At 51.8% G+C, this 20,622-nt stretch overlaps 1 protein-coding gene across 2 annotated transcripts in view; it reads left to right on the forward strand.

Moving 5' to 3' along the window:
* The window catches only part of LOC133118875 (SLIT-ROBO Rho GTPase-activating protein 1-like), a 96,473-nt gene extending 78,706 nt beyond the window's left edge, over positions 1-17,767 (forward strand). For both annotated transcript variants that reach the window (XM_061229130.1, XM_061229131.1), the window contains exons 17-22: positions 791-1,015; positions 3,419-3,498; positions 7,516-7,696; positions 9,806-9,928; positions 13,762-14,116; positions 14,587-17,767. In XM_061229130.1, the coding sequence (XP_061085114.1) occupies positions 791-1,015; positions 3,419-3,498; positions 7,516-7,696; positions 9,806-9,928; positions 13,762-14,116; positions 14,587-14,988 (1,366 nt within the window). In that variant the 3' untranslated portion in view covers positions 14,989-17,767. The remainder of the gene's footprint in view (positions 1-790; positions 1,016-3,418; positions 3,499-7,515; positions 7,697-9,805; positions 9,929-13,761; positions 14,117-14,586) is intronic.
* Positions 17,768-20,622: the final 2,855 nt, after the last annotated feature.

Below are 20,622 nucleotides of genomic sequence, written 5' to 3' on the forward strand. Positions count from 1 at the left end.
GGGGGTGGTTGGGGGGGGCTGGGCTGAGTGAGAGTGAATGGTGCAGTAATTATTGTCACACCGGATGTCTTGCGGTGAGCTGGCTCTGTATTTCTTACAGAGAATTAATAGAAAAAATGTCCTTTGTCTGCCCGGGTAGGGGGTGAAAAAACGGCATTAAATGTGTAACAAGGCTGCAGAAAGCTGTACACCCGATTCATTCGCCCCCCGCCCGCCCCCCCCACTATTGAAAGCCTGTCGCTGTTTATTTACGACACTTAAATCACAAAGTGACATATATGTAACTGTATTGTCGCATAAAGGGCTGCCAGGTCGTGAAAAAGGTCTGATGATTTACAGTCGGCAGTGCGTGAAAGGGCCTTGGAATGCAGCACTAATCCGGCTAAATGAAGCTGCAGCATTGCGCGATCCAATTAACTAACTGCTCCAATAAGGGGCTGGGAAGGCAAAACTGGTCACACACACACACACACACACACACACACACACACACTCTCACATTCATAAACCAACACGCATACATTCAAGTTCCTAAACACATTCGCAAACATACACACACACACTCATTCATAAACAAACACACGTTCATAAACACCGTCACAAACATACACACACACACTCACATTTATACACACTCACACACACCACACACACACACACACTCACATTTATACACACTCACACACACACACACACACACAGAAACCTGTGCATACTCCCGTTTGAGTTCTTTATTTCGGCTGTGGCAGTGTTTCAGGCCTGGTTGTCCCCCTCCCACCCCCCTCCGCAGCTTGTCCCAGTACAGCGATGAGAACATGATGGACCCCTACAACCTGGCCATCTGTTTCGGGCCCACCCTCATGCCCACGCCAGACCTCCTGGACCAGGTCTCCTGCCAGGCCCACGTCAACGAGATCGTCAAAACCATCATCATCCACCACGAGACCATCTTCCCCGACGCCAAGGAGCTGGACGGCCCCGTCTACGAGAAGTGCATGGCGGGGGGAGACTACTGGTGAGCAGGGCTGCGATGTCAGCCTAGCGTCGTTAGCCTAGCATCATTAGCCTAGCGCTGTTAACGAAGCAGTGTTAGCTCAGCATTATTATCCTTGTGCTGAAAACCTTGCACCATTAGCTTGGTGTCATTAGCCTTGTGCTTTTAACCAAGCACCCTTAGCTTAGTGCCATTAGCCTAGCGCCATTAAGCAAGCACTGTTAACTTTGCACTATTAGCCTTGTGCTGTTAACTTTACACCGTTAACCTAGCACCATTAGCCTAGCGCCATAAAGCAAGCACTGTGAGCTTAGTGCTATTAGCGTTGTGGTGTTAACCTTGCACCGTTAGCTTAGCGCCATTAACCTAGCACCGTTAACCTAGGACCATTAGTCTAGTGTCGTCAACCTAGAACCATTAGTCTAGTGCCGTTAGCCTAGAACAGGGGACGGCAACCCTGGTCCTGGAGAGCCGCAGGGTGTGCTGGTTTTTGTTTTCACCTTAATACCAGCAACTGATTCATACCCAAGAAACCAGGTGAGGCGAGTTAACTGTGTAATCCACTGCTTTAATCGATCAATTAAGTGCTGAGTAACGACAAAAGCCAGCACACCCTGCGGCTCTCCAGGGCCAGGGTTGCCGACCCCTGGCCTAGAACCATTAGTCTGGTGTCGTCAACCTAGAACTATTAGTCTAGTGTCGTCAACCTAGCACCATTAGTCTAGTGCCGTTAGCCTGACACCGTTACGTTAGCGCAGGAGCTTATGTGCGGTAGGATCAGGTCTGGACTGGCGCGGTCGCCTCCAGGCCTGGCTGTGTGTGCTCGGCAGGTTGAGAGGAAGTTCAGCTGTGTGTGTCTGTGACTCACGCTCGCCCTGCGAGTGAACCGCGGTTCACAGCCCTGAGACTTTAAGCTGAGACGCTCCTAATGCCTCAGGTATGCACGCGGTAAGTGTAACGTGCTTACCCTTTGACCCGGGTGTCAAGTGTAGGTACCGGAGGCAATTATCTTTGGGGAAAAAAAAAATAATAATAATTACGGCATCAGTTCTGCCAGAAAATATGACAAGGTAGCGCATTCCTTGCGGTTAACAGGCTGCCAGCCAGGCTCGCACCTGTATACCTGTCCTACGCCGCGACCTACAGGTAACGCTAGGCGATAGGAGTCAGGAGCGCTCTCTCGCCACAGGAAGCCAGGTCTCTCCCTCCCACAATGCCACGGGGCAGTCTGCCCGCAGGGAGGGGAAAATCCACTCTCTGTTAATCACATCCGCAGATGGGACAGGATGCCAAGGCGTCGGGTGCGTGAGCAGCTTGTGTTCCGTAAACAGAATGACCAAATGTTACCTTCTGCAGGAAGGACGATAGCCTGAGGTCGTGTTTGTCTTATTGTGACACCATCATTACAGTACAGTTATATCTGAAGCGACTTACTGTTGATTAGACTACAAGGGAACAATCCCCACCTGGAGCAATGTGGGGCTGAGGGCCTTTGCTCGAGGGCCCAACGGCTGTGCGGATCTTATTGTGTCTACGTCAGAACCACCAACATTTCGGGTCCTAGTCATGTACCTTAGTCACTCAGCTACAAGCAGCCCCCTGTGACATCATCACTGAACACCCCCCTTCCTCTTCCTCTTCCCCCTGGGGCTACGTCGCTCATTTTGGGATGATTTTGTTCAAAATATTCAGTTTGATTGTTTGCGTTTTCGGTGACGCATAAAGGCGGGTGCGCATTTCATTCAGTGTGTCGTATAAAATGCTGCCATCTATGGCCCGAAATAGTCTCCCGCAAAAGAAATCAGGTCTACTGCAATGCTGCACCGTCTTGCAAAATTGGACTAGGTGAATCATTTCCCCTTTGTGAATACTCAAGAGTGCAGGGCTATTAAGCAATCAGAATGCCCGTTTAAAACTCCCATTTCAATGCACAATTTAAAGCACCCTTATAGCAAGAATGAGTCAGAGGTTCAGTCAGTCGTTCATAAAAATAAACTTTATTTATATAGCACCTTTCATCCATAAAATGTTGCTCAAAGTGCTTTTACGTTAAGCCAATTACAAAGAATTAACACTGTGGAAATATATGCACAGAACAAGCAAACAAGACAAACACTTTGGGGCCTTTCCCCTGTGCCTCCTTCAAATGAGACCACACCGATTGTGGGAATATATCCTGTTATTCCAGTATTGTATTGTTTCGGTATTGGTTCAGTCAGTGTCAGGTGATGTGACGTGTCTCCCTGTCTCCCTGTCTCCCTGTCTCCCTGTCTCTCTGTCTCTCTGTCTCCTTGTCTCCTTGTCTCCCTGTCTCCCTGTCTCCCTGTCTCCCTGTCTCCCTGTCTCCTTGTCTCCTTGTCTCTCTGTCTCCTTGTCTCTCTGTCTCCTTGTCTCTCTGTCTCTCTGTCTCTCTGCCTCTTGCAGTGACAGCCCCTACAGTGAGCATGGGGCTCTGGAGGAGGTGGAGCAGGAGGGCGGCACGGAGACGCACACCAGCGAGGACGGTGGGTAACGCGTCGCTCTCTGGCGCCCCCTGTGGCGAACGTGTGACACGCGCAGCTCGATGCGTTTTTTTTTTCATTTGCCCTCAACAGCACCCTGCGACTCTTTACCTGGGAGTCAGGTGTGAAGACGGTCTGGCCAATTAGTGAATTCAGATAATTAAATGGTACATGGTAAATGGTTGGCATTTATATAGTGCCTTCATCCAAAGCACTGTACAGTTGATGGATCTCATTCGCCAATTCATACATACACTCACACACCAACGGTGATTGGCACCAACCAGCTCGTCAGGAGCATTTGGGGGTTAGGTGTGTTGCTCAGCGACTCTTTGACACACCCGGGGCGGGGATCGAACCGACAACCCGCCAGATGACTGCGCTTACCGCCTGAGCCAATGTCGCCCGTTCGGCTTAAAGAAAAGCAGGGCTGGATTTGACGGTCCGCGCCTCACGCAGTCGACGCCGCCGCGCAAGCTGTCCCCGCAGCTGCTCCTCTTGTCTGGTCACCCCTCAATAACCGCCATTCTCCTGCGAAAAAACCGCCCGTCGAAACCCTGCGACAGACCAACGCCCACGGAGGACGAGCGGTGACATGTCCGCTTTCTTCTCCCGCGCTCCCCTTCCCGCGGATGAGGACAGATTCTCCACTGTTGTGTCGGGAACACAGAGCTGCTATCCGCCCCACGAGAGAGAGAGAGAGAGAGCTGCTCTCAGTGTGTGTGGTTACAGAGGCCAGTGTGCTCCCCCCGGTTCCCCCCAGAATAATCCCGCTTTTCAGCCCGATGGAGGGAAATGACCGGAGGGCACAGGAAACTGGGTGCAGGGTCACGGCCATTTTGTCCATTCAGAGGCTGTTTCCCCCCCCCCTGCATGTTCCCCCTGGCGTTTCTGTGAGAGGCCGCAAGAGAGAGGGTTTGGACTCCCACGAGCCCCGATGGTGAGAGGAGCATTGTGGGTACTGGGTCACTCATTCAAGGGTGCTCCAAAAAACAAAAAACGTGTGGAAAATTTGGCCTGCACTGAATCGCGGAACGCCAGCTTTTAGGTCGACTGTGGTGGACAAGGTCGCATGGATTGGGTTCAGCTTGTCCCATTGATGTCGCGGTTGTCATTCTGAACTAGCCAGTTATGTCATTGGTTTGGCCAATCGCACGTATTTTTCCACATTACCTCAGCCTATCGTTGGAATGGTCCGTTTTTTGTAATACCGTCCGGCATCTATGTACACGTCAAAACAAAAAAACAACGGTCATCCTAAATTTCCCTGGAAATTAGTCAGAGATTGCTCAGTCCAGCTCCAGAACAGAAGGACCGTTTCCCGTTCCCTCCATTGGACAGAGACGTTTGTTTAACGGGGTGTGATGGCAGAGCTTTTCTCTGAGGAAATAAAAAGCTCTCTGAGACAGTGGCCAGCAGAGTGTTGGTCCGAAAAGCTGAGTCACCCCATTGTTGTGCGGGGGTCGGATTGGGCACCGCTGTCGAGAGATTATCATCCTCAGCGATGATGTGTTTTAGTTCTGAAACTATAGACCACAAAGGATGCTGCTTTTGACTCCTACCCCCCACCCCCCACCCCCCCACCCTTCCCAAAAAGGCAACTGGCATTTGAGCTCTTCCAGATGTTTCCATAGCCATGACTACCAAAGAAAGTTGCGCCGTCTCCAGATTTCAGCCCAAACAAATGTGGGTTCAGCTGCACCCGATGCGTCGCCCACCGCAATATTTACCCAGCAGACACTCGGCTGCCTTCTGATTGAGAAGTGTGTGTAGCTCATTACTTCTGTCAATGACATAGATGGCGGATACGAATTCGGCCCCGCAGACAAATTAATTGCGGGGCAAGACGACGTTAATGAACTTGTCTAAATGCTAATTTGGAATTAGTTTCCTTTGCCGGCTGGTCGTCTTCCTTGACTCACACGGCAATCTGTTACTCACCCGGCCGTCTTTGTTGACTCACGCTGCCCACGCGAAATCGGTTTCCAGGGAAGTGCGAGAAGAAAAATCAAATCAGAAACAGGAACTCGGGACAGCGTTTGGATCGAAGTACAACTCGAACAAAATTCTGTTTATTTTTTTTTCCACTGAAAGTTGTTTTAGTCTTGTTTATTTTTTTCCCCCTTTGCCAATTGTAGTTTTCTTACTGTATTGGCAAGTCATGAAATTGCTAGAGGCATTTGACCTCATTGGCAATACTTTGTTGTTATTTAGCAACAAAAAAGACTAATCGAAATAAGACGTGAGAACCGACTTGCTAGGCGAGGAAATGAGCATCAGAAAGGAGCCACAGTTTTGGCCGCTTGGCCCAGCCTCTGTCTGCCGACCCCCCCCCCCGTTAACCTGAACCCCCGAAATGGAGTCAGGCGGCCTGGAGTCTCACTGAGGTGTCCTTTTCAGGGACTGGTTCCCCATTCCGTTGCAGGCCAGCACTCTGGGCTCTTCCCAGTACGAATGTGCGGAATAAGCAGGTCCACATCGCCGGGCTCATTACTGGTCCAGAAGGCCCTGCGAGCCTGTTACTGGGTCACCGGGAGGTCCCCGCTGCCAGATCAGACTCCATTACAGGCCTGCGGAGAGGGAGAGAGAGAGAGAAAGAGTGAGGGAGAGACAGACAGAGAGAGAGAGCTGCCGTCAGTGCTAATAACAGCAGACAGGTCCGGCACCTCCTTATCTCATTAGCTATCGGGTATGTGTCTGTAACGGTGTTGTGCATGACCGCGTGCAAGACGACAGAGAGGAGACAGTCTGTCTTTTTTTTTTTTAAAGCAGCCATTTTGTAAATGCTGTCAGTGAGCTGACATCCCGAGGGGTCAAAGGTGAGGTGACTTGGAGTATTGACGAAACTGCGTGACTGTGGGTCAGCAGTTTCGTCTGAAGGCCTTGGGCCTGTAGGGGAACGAGCACGCCTGGGGCGGACTGTCATCCGTCACACTGAGCCGTGCGTTATTTCCCAGAGGACCCTGTCCTGCTCATCCTTCCTGTATCCCCTGCAGCCAGGGTGTGGTTTACTGTTAATTGAAGTCATAGGGAAGTGATGCATTATGGGGAAACCTTGGCTGATTTAAACCCACCCCCACCCCCCTCCAGGCAGGAGCCTATATTGTCGTGTCATGATGACAAAACCGTGACTTGCACCTTCCAGCGCAAGGACCCAGCCCTGCGCCCATGGTCTGTGCTTTACGGAGAGCCAATCAGAAACCCTGTTCCTACCCAATAACAACCTACCGGATTGGATTGGATTTGTCCTCAGAGTTAAAGTTGAAACGCAGTAATTAGGCAGTGGGGAATTGAGTCATTTCGACTTCTGCGCTGTGGCCTTTGTTGACAGACGGCTATGCCGAGGGCGTGGCCGTCCGCGTTTAGAAAGGCTGCATTGTGGCTATCCGCGAGTTTGAGTACCCCAACACGCACACGCACACACACACACACACCCCAACCCCCCTGTCATTCCCAGCTGGAGAGGCGGCTGAAGAGGCGATCTCTCCCAGGAACAGCGTGCTCTCCGAACTCATCGAAGGAATCGCACTCGACATTCCGGCATTCCGACATTCCCACCTCCCCGCCCCCCTTTCATCACACGCTCTCTTTTTCCGACACGTTGTTCCCTTCCTCAGTGCTCTGGTGGCTGCAGAGGGGCAGAGGGGCAGAGAGCGCCCGTGTCCAGGGATTCCCTGTCTCCGTTAATGGATGGGGGGGGGGGGGGGGGGGCAGTGCTATTCTTAGCCCCGTGTCCACGGAGGCTCCCGATTGGCTGAAAGCGAAAGTGGTGATGAAAGATCTCTGGCTGCGTTCCAAGCCGCATACTTCTCATACTGCATACTACCCATACTACATACTGCATACTGCATACTACTCAAACTACATTTGAATTCAAATCAGCCTGAAATGTAGTACGATTTGTAGAAAAAAAGCAAGAAAAGAAAAAAAATCTTCTGACAGCTCGTTTTTCCCTGTTTTGACGGTGCGTGGCTGTGCCCGTTCTCCTCCTGACGCCGTGCTCCGTTGGATGTCTTGCAGAGGGCGAGCCCATCGAGGCCATCGCCAAGTTCGACTACGTGGGGCGCTCGGCGCGGGAGCTGTCCTTCAAGAAGGGCGCGTCCCTGCTGCTGTACCAGCGCGCGTCCGACGACTGGTGGGAGGGCCGGCACAACGGCATCGACGGCCTGGTGCCGCACCAGTACATCGTGGTGCAGGACATGTGAGTACGGGGGCAGTCCGGCTTCAACCGGTCTCAGCCGGTTTAGACTGGTGCAGGACATGTGAGTTACGGGGACAGTCCGGCTTCAACCGGTCTCAGCCGGTTTAGACTGGTGCAGGACATGTGAGTTACGGGGACAGTCCGGCTTCAACCGGTCTCAGCCGGTTTAGACTGGTGCAGGACATGTGGGTACTGGGACAGTCCGGCTTCAACCGGTCTCAGCCGGTTTAGACTGGTGCAGGACATGTGAGTTACGGGGACAGCCCGGCTTCAACCGGTCTGAGCCGGTTTAGACTGGTGCAGGACGTGTGAGTACGGGGACAGTCTGGCTTCAACCGGTCTGAGCCGGTTTAAACTGGTTTAAGCTGTGTTTTCATTTCACCGTTATCTAACCAGGTAAATGTGATTGAGAACAGATTCTCATTTATAACACTGGCTTGGCCAAGAAGGGAATGCGTCAATCAAAACACACGAACATTGCTTAAAAAGTACATTTCACGATTTCAACCAAATTTTAGGTGGTCAGCCAACTTTTCACCAGCTTGACCAGCCTACAGCCGGGATCAGCAACTGAGGTCCAAGAACTGCTAGTTTACCTGGGTTTAACACCCTCCCTTTACCTGGTAGTCAGGTGTGAAGAAAGTCTGGCTAATCTGTAGCAGTAATTACCGGGAGAAAAGAAAACCAGGAGGGCCAGAGTTGAGGCTCCCTGCTGTACGACCAGCATCTTACTCTAGCAGCCTTACCAGCTATGACCAGACCAGTTAAAAGAATGGAAAACACAGTTAAACCAGTTCAGAATCCCAGCTGGAGTTCTCATCAGGGACGAATGAATGCTTTTACTGAGGGTACAAACCCGAATGAATAAAACATGGGTTCCTTTTGAGCCGTTCCTTTGACCGATCCTTTTCGGCTTGTGGACTGGGGCTGCTGATGATGTCACAGAAACTTCATCAGCGGACTGCTGTTGGGTTAATTAAACTCCCCCCTCCTCCTCCCTGGTCCCAGGGGTCTCTTCCCTCAGCAAGGTCTTGGCGGCGGGTTCTTGGCAGGGCGATTCGCGGAGCTCGAAGCGTGCCGCGTAGCCGCGCTCGTTTTTTCCGGAACATTCTCCCGCGTCTCCCACAAAACCCGCCGCTCGTCTCTCTCCGAACCCTGCGGGGAGCGTACCTTGGCAACCGTCGCCCCCTTAAATTGATTCAGTCTGGTTGGTCGTTAAGAGGGGCATTTTAAATGTACAATTAGCAGTTTGAAACGAATCAAGCTCTTAAACTCCGCTTCGACGCCGTGCGCGCCAGCCGTTTCACCGGGGTTTTCACTGGGTGAGCGTGCGGCGTCGATCGTTCACCGTACGATCCCGATCTGTTTTCTGCACGTAACGGACCAGAGGAGGGAGTTTACAGCCTGTTGAGAGGTCGTGTGTCCCGTTGTCATGGAGAGAGGGCGAGCATGTCTGTGTTCGGATGATTCAAAATTCAGTTATACGCAACATTTGAGACCAGACACAATGGCTCGTGTACGGGATGTGACGGATTGGCTTTGACTGAGAAACGGATTTAAGGCCTTCCTCTCCTCTCTGCTCTGATAACAGTGGTGTCCCTCTCTCCGTGGTGCACAGAGGACCGATCTAATGATATTCCTCCATTTCACACCACAGGGCTCGTGAAAGGCCAAGTACTTAAGAGGCCTTTAGAATGAATGAGAGCTCCAGTGTGTTATTGCACTGATACAATTCCACGCTCGTTTCTGCATCGCCTATATCTGTACGACGATGTGAATTGGTTTGTAAACTGGGGAAGTTTCATTCATTTTCTTTTCCATATGGCACTATTGACCGTATACCTTTTGAACCAGTCAAAATGACTGCTACTAATATGTTACTGTTTTCAGCCCCTATTAAAACCCCGGCTACATTTTCTATTTACAGGCGCTTGGGCTCAGCGGGGCGGGGGAATGGGAGGGGGAAGTCTGATTGGCGGTTTGACTGATTGGCGGTTTGAATGATTGGACCTGGAACAGGCGTTTGGGCTGAGCGGGGGTGTGTGATACGGGAGGGAAGGTGGTTTGGCGGTTTGACTGACGGCGCGCGTGGCTGCGTTTCCGCCGCAGGGACGACACGTTCTCGGACACCCTGAGTCAGAAGGCCGACAGCGAGGCCAGCAGTGGGCCGCACGGCGAGGATAAGTGCTCCGGGAAGGATGTGTGCTCCCTGCCCGACCCCTACATCAGCAGGTGAGTGAGAGAGAGCGCACACACACACACACACACCCCTACATCAGCAGGTGAGTGAGAGAGAGACGCACACACACACACACACACACACACACACACACACACACCCCTACATCAGCAGGTGAGTGAGAGAGAGACGCACACACACACACACACACACACACACACACACACACACACACCCCTACATCAGCAGGTGAGTGAGAGAGAGACGCACACACACACACACACACACACACACACCCCTACATCAGCAGGTGAGTGAGAGAGAGACGCACACACACACACACCCCTACATCAGCAGGTGAGTGAGAGAGAGATGCACCCACACACACACACACACACACACACACACACACACACCCCTACATCAGCAGGTGAGTGAGAGAGAGACCACACTCACACACACACACACACACACACACCCCTACATCAGCAGGTGAGTGAGAGAGAGACCACACACACACTCACACACACACACACACACACCCCTACATCAGCAGGTGAGTGAGAGACGCACACACACACACACACACACACACACACATATACACACACCCCTACATCAGCAGGTGAGTGAGAGACGCACACACACACACACACACACATATACACATACACACACACACACACGCACGCACACGCACACGCACACACACACACACTCACACCCCTACATCAGCAGGTGAGTGAGAGAGAGACGCAGACACACACACACACACACACACACACACCCCTACATCAGCAGGTGAGTGAGAGAGAGACACGCACACATACACACACACACACACACACACCCCTACATCAGCAGGTGAGTGAGAGAGAGACGCACACACACACACACACACACCCCTACATCAGCAGGTGAGTGAGACAGAGACACACACACGCACACATACACACACACACACACATATATACACACACACACACACACCCCTACATCAGCAGGTGAGTGAGAGAGACACACACACACACACTCTCACACACGCATACACACACATACACACTCACACACACACATACACATGCACACACACACCCACACCCACACACACACATACACAGGCACACACACACACCTTAGACTGCAGCTTGCCACTGTCCCTGTCTCACCCCCCCCCTCCACGCCCAACGCCCGCGTCCTTCTGCACCCAACACCACGCGCGGAACAGCAGGCTGGGGGAGGGAGGAGGAGGGAGGGGGGAGGGAGGGGGCGTGAGGCTCGTCTGGGACGTGAGGAGGCAGCAGAATCCGCCACACCCCGCTGCCCTGTCTGAGGAGCCAGACGCTGCTCTGTGCTGGAGACCTGCGCTTCTCTCGCCCGGAGAGACGTGCCAGGAACACGATCAACACGGCCTGCATTCAGAGAGAAACCCGCTCCCCGAACCCCTAACCGAGCTCCGCTCTGCTTCAGCAGGGGAACGCGCCGACTCATCGCACGTCCTCCTGACGCGGTCCGGCCCCAACGTGTCGGCGACCGGCGGGGATCTCATTGGCTGTTGTGAACAAAATGGCCGACCCCAGAGCTCTGTGCGAAGGCGGCATTGGGTTCTGAGGGCGACCCCACGGCCGACAGTGGGCAGGGAGCTCGCTCTGGGTCCGGTGCGACGCGCCCTTCTTCTGACTCCTCGCTGTGAATCACGGGAGTCTGATTCAAATCGATTGTAGTATTATTATTATTATTTTTTTTTTTTACATTAGTTATGTAGCTGACGCTTTTATCGAAAAGCGACATACAGTTCATATGACATGAATTATTTATCATTCTCATTTGTCAATGAACCGAGAGTTAAATGCTTAACTGCTCCCTCTTTATGCGTGAGTTCGATGTTGAAAACAATATCCAGTCTCTTCACTCTGGCCTCTGTGCGCGAGAGAGTGAGGGAGCTCCCCCTGGTGTCCGCTGGCGGAACTGTAGCTTGTTTACCTTCTTCGCTGCCCTTGGTTATATCCAGATCCTCAGTCAGTCAGCTCCTGTGGGGGGGTGGGGGGTGGGGGTGAACGTTGTCTCACTCCTCTGCGTTAATCGCACTGCTCGCCGTGTCGTTTGCACAGAGACGACGCCTTCGGGTACGCGCAAATTCAACGGGGAAAGCCGAAACGTGTGCCTCGAGGCGATGGCTTCACAGCCAACGATACGGCCCTCACACAGGAAGTGGGAGAGGGCAACAAAGGGCGAGACTCGACTCGGGTCGTACAATGAGGGTTTGCAGCACCCCAGGGGGGGTTGTAGACAATGGTGGGTAACTATTTAAAATGGATTGCTTTGAGACGTTTGAAGTGACGGGGCGCCCGGGCGTGACAGTAAACGCGCGGCTGATCGGGTTTCTGTGTGAAGCGGCGGAGACAGCGGTCTGAAGGACGGAGTGGGGGGGGGGGGGGGGGGGGGGGGGGGGGGGGGGGCGGGGGCGACGGCGACCAGACAGCGCTGTAACTGAGACGGGCCCCGTCTCCCCGAGCCTCCGTTCCTGGAACACGACCCCCGCCGGCGTCCGGCTTTCCCGCTAACGCAGAAGGAAACGGCGAGCCGTCTGATCGGTCCCTTTTCCCCTCGTCTCCCGGGGAAAAAGCGGCCGTGTTTGTTCTGGAACGATGTGTGACGCTCCCTGGCTCTCTGTGACGCTGTGTGCTGAAGCAGCCGTGTTCAGCTCTGTGACGCTGTGTGCTGTAGTGGTTGTGTTCAGCTCTGTAACGCTGTGTGCTATAGCGGTCGTGTTCAGCTCTGTAACACTGTGTGCTGTAGTGGACGTGTTCAGCTCTGTAACACTGTGTGACGCTCCCTGACGCTCCCTGCGAGGAGGTTCGGTATGGATTTAGAGCCGGCTTCTCCTGTCTCCGGGAGGCTGAGGTGTGAGAAACACACGGCAGGGGGCTGGTTAAAGCGGGCCCTGTGTGGTTATCAGAGAGAGGAGCTGCAGGAGGCCAGCGCTGATCACTCCACACACAGAGGGGGGAGGCAGGGGAGGAGGTGTGCTTGGGAGTGTAGAGGAGGTGTGGGGTTGTGGGGGGCAGGGGGGCAGGGTAGAGGAGGTGCTGGGAGTCTATAGGGGGTGTGGAGAGTGTAGAGGAGGTGTGGGGTTGTGGGGGGCAGGGTAGAGGAGGTGCTGGGAGTCTACAGGGGGTGTGGAGAGTGTAGAGGAGGTGTGGGGTTGTGGGGGGCAGGGTAGAAGGCAGGTCTTCATCATTGTAAAACTCTGGGAATGCTCTCGGCTCAAACCAAAAACCTGTTTAAAGTGTGCATTTCCTCCCAAACTGAAATCTGAAGCTCCATTAAGTCTGAAACATCTCAGTCACTGCAGCCATGTTTGAGCAGCAAAGGCTTCCAACTCAAACAACCCTGAGACTGAGCTCATCAGTTTTACACACACCTGACTCATTCCCTTTCTCCTTCTCTCTCTCCCTCCCTCCCTCCCTCCCTCTCTCTCTTCCTCTCTCCTCTCTATCTTTCTCTCCCCCTCTCTCTCTCCCTCTCCCCCTCTCTCCCTCCCCTCTCTCTCTCCCTCCCTCTCTCTCTCTCCCTCTGTCTCTCTCTCCCCCTCTCCCTCCCTCCTCTCTCTCCTCCACCTCTCCCTCCCTCTCTCTCTCTCTCCCTCCCTCCCTCTCTCTCTCTCTCCCCCCCTCCCTCTCTCCCTCCGTCTCTCCCTCTCCCCCCTCTCTCTCTCTCCCTCTCCCTCTCTCTCTCCCTCTCCCCCTCTCCCTCCCTCCCTCTCTCTCTCCACCTCTCCCTCCCTCTCTCTCCCTCCCTCTCTCTCTCTCCACCTCTCCCTCCCTCTCTCTCTCTCCCTCTCCCCCTCTCTCTCTCTCTCTCTCTCTCTCCCTCTCTCTCTCAGCAGGCACAGGAAGAGGGCGGAGCCCCCGTCGCGCCGGCCCCCCGGTCGCCCCGGCGACGGTCACTGCCTGCCCCACCCCTCGCCCCAGGCGCACGGCTGCAGTCCCCTGGAGGGCCCGATGGGGGCGGGGCACTTCAGCCCGCGGGACCTGCTGCGGGGGCGGGGCCACCCGGCGCACCTGGACAGCCCGGAGCGGCGCCGGCGGGCGGGGCACGGCAGCCTGACCAACATCAGCCGGCACGAGTCGCTGCGCAAGACCGAGAGCCCCCCCCTGCGGCGCTCCAGCTCCTCCGGCCAGTACGGCGGCTTCGCCCCGCCGCTCGCCAAGAGCCTGGACCCCGAGGCCATCGCGCAGGTCAGCCTGGGGTCAGGGGTCAGCCCCGGGGGTCAGGGGTCAGCCCCGGGGGGTCAGGGGTCGGCCCGGGGGGTCAGGGGTCAGGGGTCAAGTCAGCTTGAGTTAACGTTCCAACTTGCGAATGGGAAAAACGCCCTTTAATCCTTTGAAGTGTAGCAGTCAACAACAGCTAGCCTCCAACTTTTACATGCTCTGTATGATGTGTTCAAACTTAAGGCACGGCAGTCTGTATAACAATACAGTTTAGAGATAGCCACCAACGTGATAAGCTAATGCAGCAGAACTGGCACAAAGTAGCCTTCTCATAAACATGTGTGTGTACTCTCTCCTCTCCTCTCTCCCTCTCTCCTCCTCCTCTCCCTCCTCTCCTCCTCTGTCTCTTCCTCCTCTCCCTCTCTCTTCTCCTCCTCTCGCTCCCTCTCTTCCTCCCTCTCTCCTCTCCTCCTCTCCCTCTCTCTTCTCCTCCTCAGGACATCGAGGAGACGATGAACTCCGCCCTCAACGAGCTGCGGGAGCTGGAGAGGCAGAGCTCGGCCAATCACGCGCCGGACGTGGTGCTGGACACGCTGGAGCAGGTGAAGAACGTCCCGGCGCCGGGCGGCCCGTCCGATTCGCTGAGCCCGCTGCACGGCTACTCCCTGCGGGCCGCCGACCCCCATCGCCGCGGCAACACCGGCGCCGGCCCTTCCTCCTCCTCTTCCTCCGCCGCCGAGGCGCTCAGCACCTTCAAGCCCACCCTCGCGCCCCGCATGGGGGTGCAGCTCAAGCCCCCCGCCCTCCGGCCCAAACCCCTGGTCCTGCCCAAAACCGGGCCCTCCCAGCCTCCTCCGCCCCCGCCCCACGGTCCTGTGGACAAGTCCTGCACAATGTGAACCCCCCACCCAAAAACAAACGGCCCACCAGCCCGACGGCCAGAGGAGAGGGACTGGACTAGCACGTTAGCAGAGTAGCCCGTTATCGACGTCTATCTCACATTAAACGAGCCGTGGAGCTCGCCGCTTGGAGATCGGCGAGAGAGAGAGAGAGAGAAAAGGATTAACGTTGACGTTATTAACGATGTGTTGAGTTTTGTGAGATGGTTTTGAGTGTTCATTCTTGTGTCTAGGAGCTTAATCGTCTACAGAAATTAACACGTGTATTAGCGAAAGCCTCAGAGAAGGACGACGTTATATTTCTATTATAGACTGAACTGTAAGCTGTTTTTTTTGTTTTTTTCCCCCCCCCTCATCTTAAAAATATGTACAGTAGAGAGAGAGGTACTGATGATAAATGAAGTCACTACAGTCAGTAAGTAGATAGTGAAGATTTATTAGGTCGAAAGCAAACATTTCCTGTTTATATCTATATATATAACAACAAATCACAAAAAGCTTCCTTTAAAGGTTAAAAGTAACTTAGAGTACAGAAACTAGAGGACGGTGTGCAGTAAAGAATGCTAAAGGCAAGGCAGTATCAGTTGGTTCTCAGTGTTAGTTTATGCTTCACAAAGGGTTCTTGGGAAATGTAGTCTCTTGTGGTTCTGCTGAACAGTTTACCTGAACTGGAACTGGAATCTTCCTTGCGTGAGATTGTAGTTTTGCTTTGCTAGTTCTTTGGCCCTGTTGCCACGTAAAGATGTAAGCTTGTTCTCGCTGAGAAGAATGACTAATGTAATTAATATTAATTAATTAGGCAGGTAATGACTCTGAACAGCTGCTATTTTTTCAGACGTAGAGACGTAGAGATATCGCTGGGGGGGGTCTCTGATCGAGGCGTACGGACTCAGGAGCGGTGAGGTTTGGGGGATTAATGGTATTTTTTTGGGGTAGTAAGAATTACTCATTTTGTTCAGTTCACTTGTTAGGAGAATGGGATGATTTCTCACGTTACTTTTTGACAAAATGTTCTGCTAGCATGGACGGTGAAACGCGTTCGCGTTTAATCAGATATGAGGGAGAAGACAAGAAGTTCAAAGTTCAGAATCTGGATGTTACACAAGGCTTGTCGTGTTATACAAGGCTTCAGTTCTCTCCGGATGCTTATTTAACATAGCTTTAATGTACTGTAATATTAACAGACAACGGGCCGGTCTCATACGGATTAATCCTTGTCCTAAACTAAATACAATTTTTGGAGATTTTCCACGCAAAACATCCAATCCGGGACTGAGCTTGCCCTGTGTCCGTAAAACCGGCCCAATGTCTATCGATCTCCATGGATGAGAGTAACCACTAAAAGAGAAAAGAAAAAAAAGAAAAAAAACTACATCGAGCAATGGACCTAAAATGTGACCTCTGGCTCTCCATCCCGTGTGATTTCACATACTTTGTCGTTAGTGTACCGCGGTGAAACGGCACTACCGGTCCTGACTTTACACACAGCAGGTTACGGGGTTACTATACCCACCCGTCTGATTGTGCTGTAAAGAGTCAGCGGTGTAGCCTGGTGTGCTGCCCCCGTATACAAGACTTTACTCTCCTGGCAATCTTCAGCAAAGGCATAAACCCCGTAGCCATGGACTACGACTGTTATTGTCAAAGTCTCATTATTTTAACCACCTCCTCAATGTTAACGGTTGAAGTCTCGCCCCCCCCCCATTCTGGCCCGGATGACCGCGTCACTTCTGGTTTTACCGGGGGGGGACGGCTCAGAAGTCAGGACGGCACTCTTTCCACCCCAGCGAACCGCGGCCCTGGACTCTCCAGGAAGAGCCAAGATGGCGTCCGCTGAATGATTGATGAGCGCCGGTTGCCGTGCGGGGACGAGGCGGCTCACGTTGCCGGTGGAGATGATGATGATGATGTGACAGGTGTTTGTGGGATCCTGTTCCGTGCGCCGTGGCTAAAAGCTTCGCGGGGAGAGACACCGAAGCGTGGGGATTCGCCTGGGGCTCTTCTTCTGTAACTTCCAGGGTGGGAGAGCGCGGTGGAAATGGGCCGGGTGGGGTGATGGGGGGGTGGGAATGACGGAAACATCTGGACTCAAGAACAGAACCTCGGTCAAATTCACACTTTGCTGAAGGTTTAATTTTCCTCAGAATAACTCTCAAACAGTCGCCAGTGGCAGATAGTGGTAGATCGTGTACATAAGAATTAACAACTTCCATTACTGGCTTACTGAAGCTTTTCTAGATTTTTTATATAAATGTATATGTATAATTTTTTTTTTTTTAATCAATTTTGATTTTGTTAAGGGTATTTTCTACAGATTATACTTGAGAATTGGGAATGGAGGTTAGACGTTGATGATGGACAGAGTTTGGAGCCGAACACCCCCTCGTGGGTCCACTGACGTTGTTAGCGGTAGCAGTAGCTAGTTAGCCGCCTGCAGACCGTTGCGCACCTTGTGTGTCGGTACATCTATAGCATGTACACGTGATAAGTGCCTTTGAAAATTATTTTAGAGGAACTTGAAACTTGCTCTGTACTGTTGCATTCTCATTCCAAAAAAAAAAAAAACCCTGTGTCATCCTCACGTTCTGTAGGAATCTGAATATAACGACAAACCTTAAACAAATGTACAGTTAAATAAAAATAATTAAGATTACTTGCTAACCCGTCATGACGTTGCACTTTCATGTATAGGACTGTATATTTGGCATGTAGCATTATAGCTGGTTTCTGTACACTTTAAGGGTGGCAGTGTTTGTTTCTAATAAAGGAAATAGTTGTCTGTCATGAGCATTGTTTTATTTCCGGCATCCTGGGTTTTGGGTGGACGCTGGTTGGAACGGGGTTCTCAAACAGGGCATAAGAAAATGCACACTAAATTTCATTTACCTCGAGCGAACAAGGTGACGGGTAATGGAAAATAAACAGTCTGGAATGTTCCATGAGTGTATTGTTGTTATTTAGCTGACACTTTTATCCAAAGCAACTTAGTTGATAAGAGCAATGCAGGGTTAAGGGCCTCGCTCAAGGGCCCAACAGCTGTGAGGATCTTACCGTGGCCACACCGGGGCTTGAACCAACAACCTTCCGGGTCCCAGGCACGTACCTTAGCCACTAGGCTGCAGGCCGCCCCTGAAGATGATGCCAACATGCTGATAATTTGGTCCTGCGCCAGCCCTCCGCTCCCTGCCCTTGACAGCAGCCCCTGATGCACAGCAGCTGGTACGGTCTTTGTCATTCTATTTCGGGAATGTTACTCCCGCGGTCCCGTTAAATAATGTAACGTCTCCGTGAATGGCACACAGCGTTCCCCGCCTGCGTTCCCCCGGTCTCTGGAGCTCCGCTGAAGACCGGCGTTGGCGCGGGCTCACGTGCGCTGGAGCGCTCTCTCTCACGTGGTCACAAATAATAAATACGGCTCAAAATGGCTCCTCCGCTCCACGCACCGGCGGAGGCAGCGTCTTCCGCATGAAAAATGCAGGAGACAAGAGAACACTTTCACTGGCTGAGCGCGCATAGCTGGAGAGGAGCCTGATGGAGCTAGGGTGTGTGTGTGTGTGCGGGGGTGTGTTTGTCAGTGTGTGTCAGTGTATGTGTGTGTCTGTGTGTGTGTGTGTGCTTGAGTGTGTGTGAGAGAGAGAGAGTGTGTGTGTATGTGTGTGTCTTTGTGGGTGTATGTAAGTGTGTATAAGTGTGTGTTTGTTTGTTTATGTGTGTGTGTTTGTGTGTGTGTGTGTGTGTGTTAGGGCGGCACAACATCGTATACTTAGCGTCATGGTGATGTGAACATGCAGGGATCTATTTTAGCAGTTTACCTAAAGCATGAAATACATTAGCACTGTGCATACTTCAATATTTGTTTATTTATTGTCATCATAATCTTCAGCATATTTCCTCATATCGTGTAACGCTAGTGTGTGAGTGCATGCGTGTTTTAGTGTGTGTGAGACGGTGCATGTGTGCCTCTGTGTGTGTGTGTGTGTGTGTGTGTGTGTGTGTGTGTGTGTGTGTGTGTGTGTGTGTGTGTGTGTGTGTTTGCGGGACTGAGGCTAGGTGAGCGTGTCACCAGGATTACTAAACGCACCTGAAGCCACCATCCCCAGCCTGGCTTTCCTAAACTGGGGAAGCTAGTCAGTTTTCTCTCAACAATCTGAGGACCTATGCAGTCAAAATCACTGTTTTTTTCATTGCTGTGCAGTACCTAGAATACCAGTGTGGAATTTATCATCTTTGCTGAGGATGTATTATTGTGGAGTTGATTGTCTAAAATTATTATTCAGCTTGTATATCAGATAACAAGAGTAATTCTCAAGTTTCATTTAATAGCAAGACAATTATTAAACATGGGTACAGCCCCTGCATTTGTTAAATCAGCTGTGGTTTCATCACAAAAGCCCTGTGTTAATGTTTAAATAATTATCTTGGTTTGATGTTTGTTCTTGGTTGGATCTGCTGCAAGAGAAAACTTCTGCCGTGGATTTGGCGCCCTCTGCTGGTCATACAGAAAGTCTCTGCAGGAGTGCAACCAGCTGCCAAGCGGGTTTGGCTCCCTCTGGTGGACATTCAGAGTTCATACAGGAGTGCCTATTCCTTTACTTTGCTAATGCTTGGTGCAAAGGCGCTGCTGTATTAACTGTGGAGAATATCTGGCGTGTGAGAATTGTTGGTGGGTGATTGAATTTTTAGTTTCTAACTCCATCCTCTACGAGAGTGCCTTCAAACGTATTGCTCCCTGAGGCGACACAAATCACACCCTGGATATACAATGAGGTCACAGAGTGTACTAAAATTGAAAAGGATTGGAAATGCTCAATTTAAAATTAGTGCCGACTAAGATAGTGCATGTAGAAATACAAGGCTGTGAAATCTGCAAGCACAAATATTTTTTCAACTCGGAAATCAGAGAACAAGAGTAATTCTCGAGTTTTATTTAATACCAAGACAATTATTCAACATGGGTACAGCCCCTCAAGTTGTTAAATCAATTGTGGTCTCACCTCGTTTGAAAATAAAAGCCCAGAGTGCGAATGCATAAATAATTACCTTAGTTTGGGTTTCGTTTAAATCTGTTGCAATGGAAACTTTCTGCCGGGGAATTAGCGCCATCTGCTGGACACATAGAGTCTATACAGGACTGCAACCAGCTGGGTTTGGCTCCCTCTGGTGGACATTTAGAGTTCATGCATGAGTGCAATAAGTGGCCAAACGGTGCACCAGGCTTGTTTCTCACCTGCAAAGGGGCTGCGGTATTAACGGTGATTTAAAAAATTTTTATCTTAGTTCTGATGGATACACCAGTTCAATAAAAGGTATTTTAACGTAACGCCTTCCTCCACTAGAGTGCCTTGAACCTAATTGAATTAAACCCAGATCTACTTTCAGTACATTAGATTACGTTACATTAAAGGCATTTAGCAGACGCTCTTATCCACAGCGACGTACGATGAAATGCAAATCAAATCCAGGGACAAGTACGTTCAGGACCCGAGAGGAAAGTACAGTTCAGTCCACCGTGGCACCCTTTTCCTGGGTGATTTAATTTGTTTTAATCCCCCTTCTCGTCTTCTCTTGTTAGTCCCGGTACGAGGCACAGCAGCCCAGATTATCATACGAGATAACCGCCCGCTTATTATGTCT

The sequence above is a fragment of the Conger conger genome, chromosome 19, assembly GCF_963514075.1.
Source record: "Conger conger chromosome 19, fConCon1.1, whole genome shotgun sequence".
Taxonomy (NCBI): Eukaryota; Metazoa; Chordata; class Actinopteri; order Anguilliformes; family Congridae; genus Conger; species Conger conger.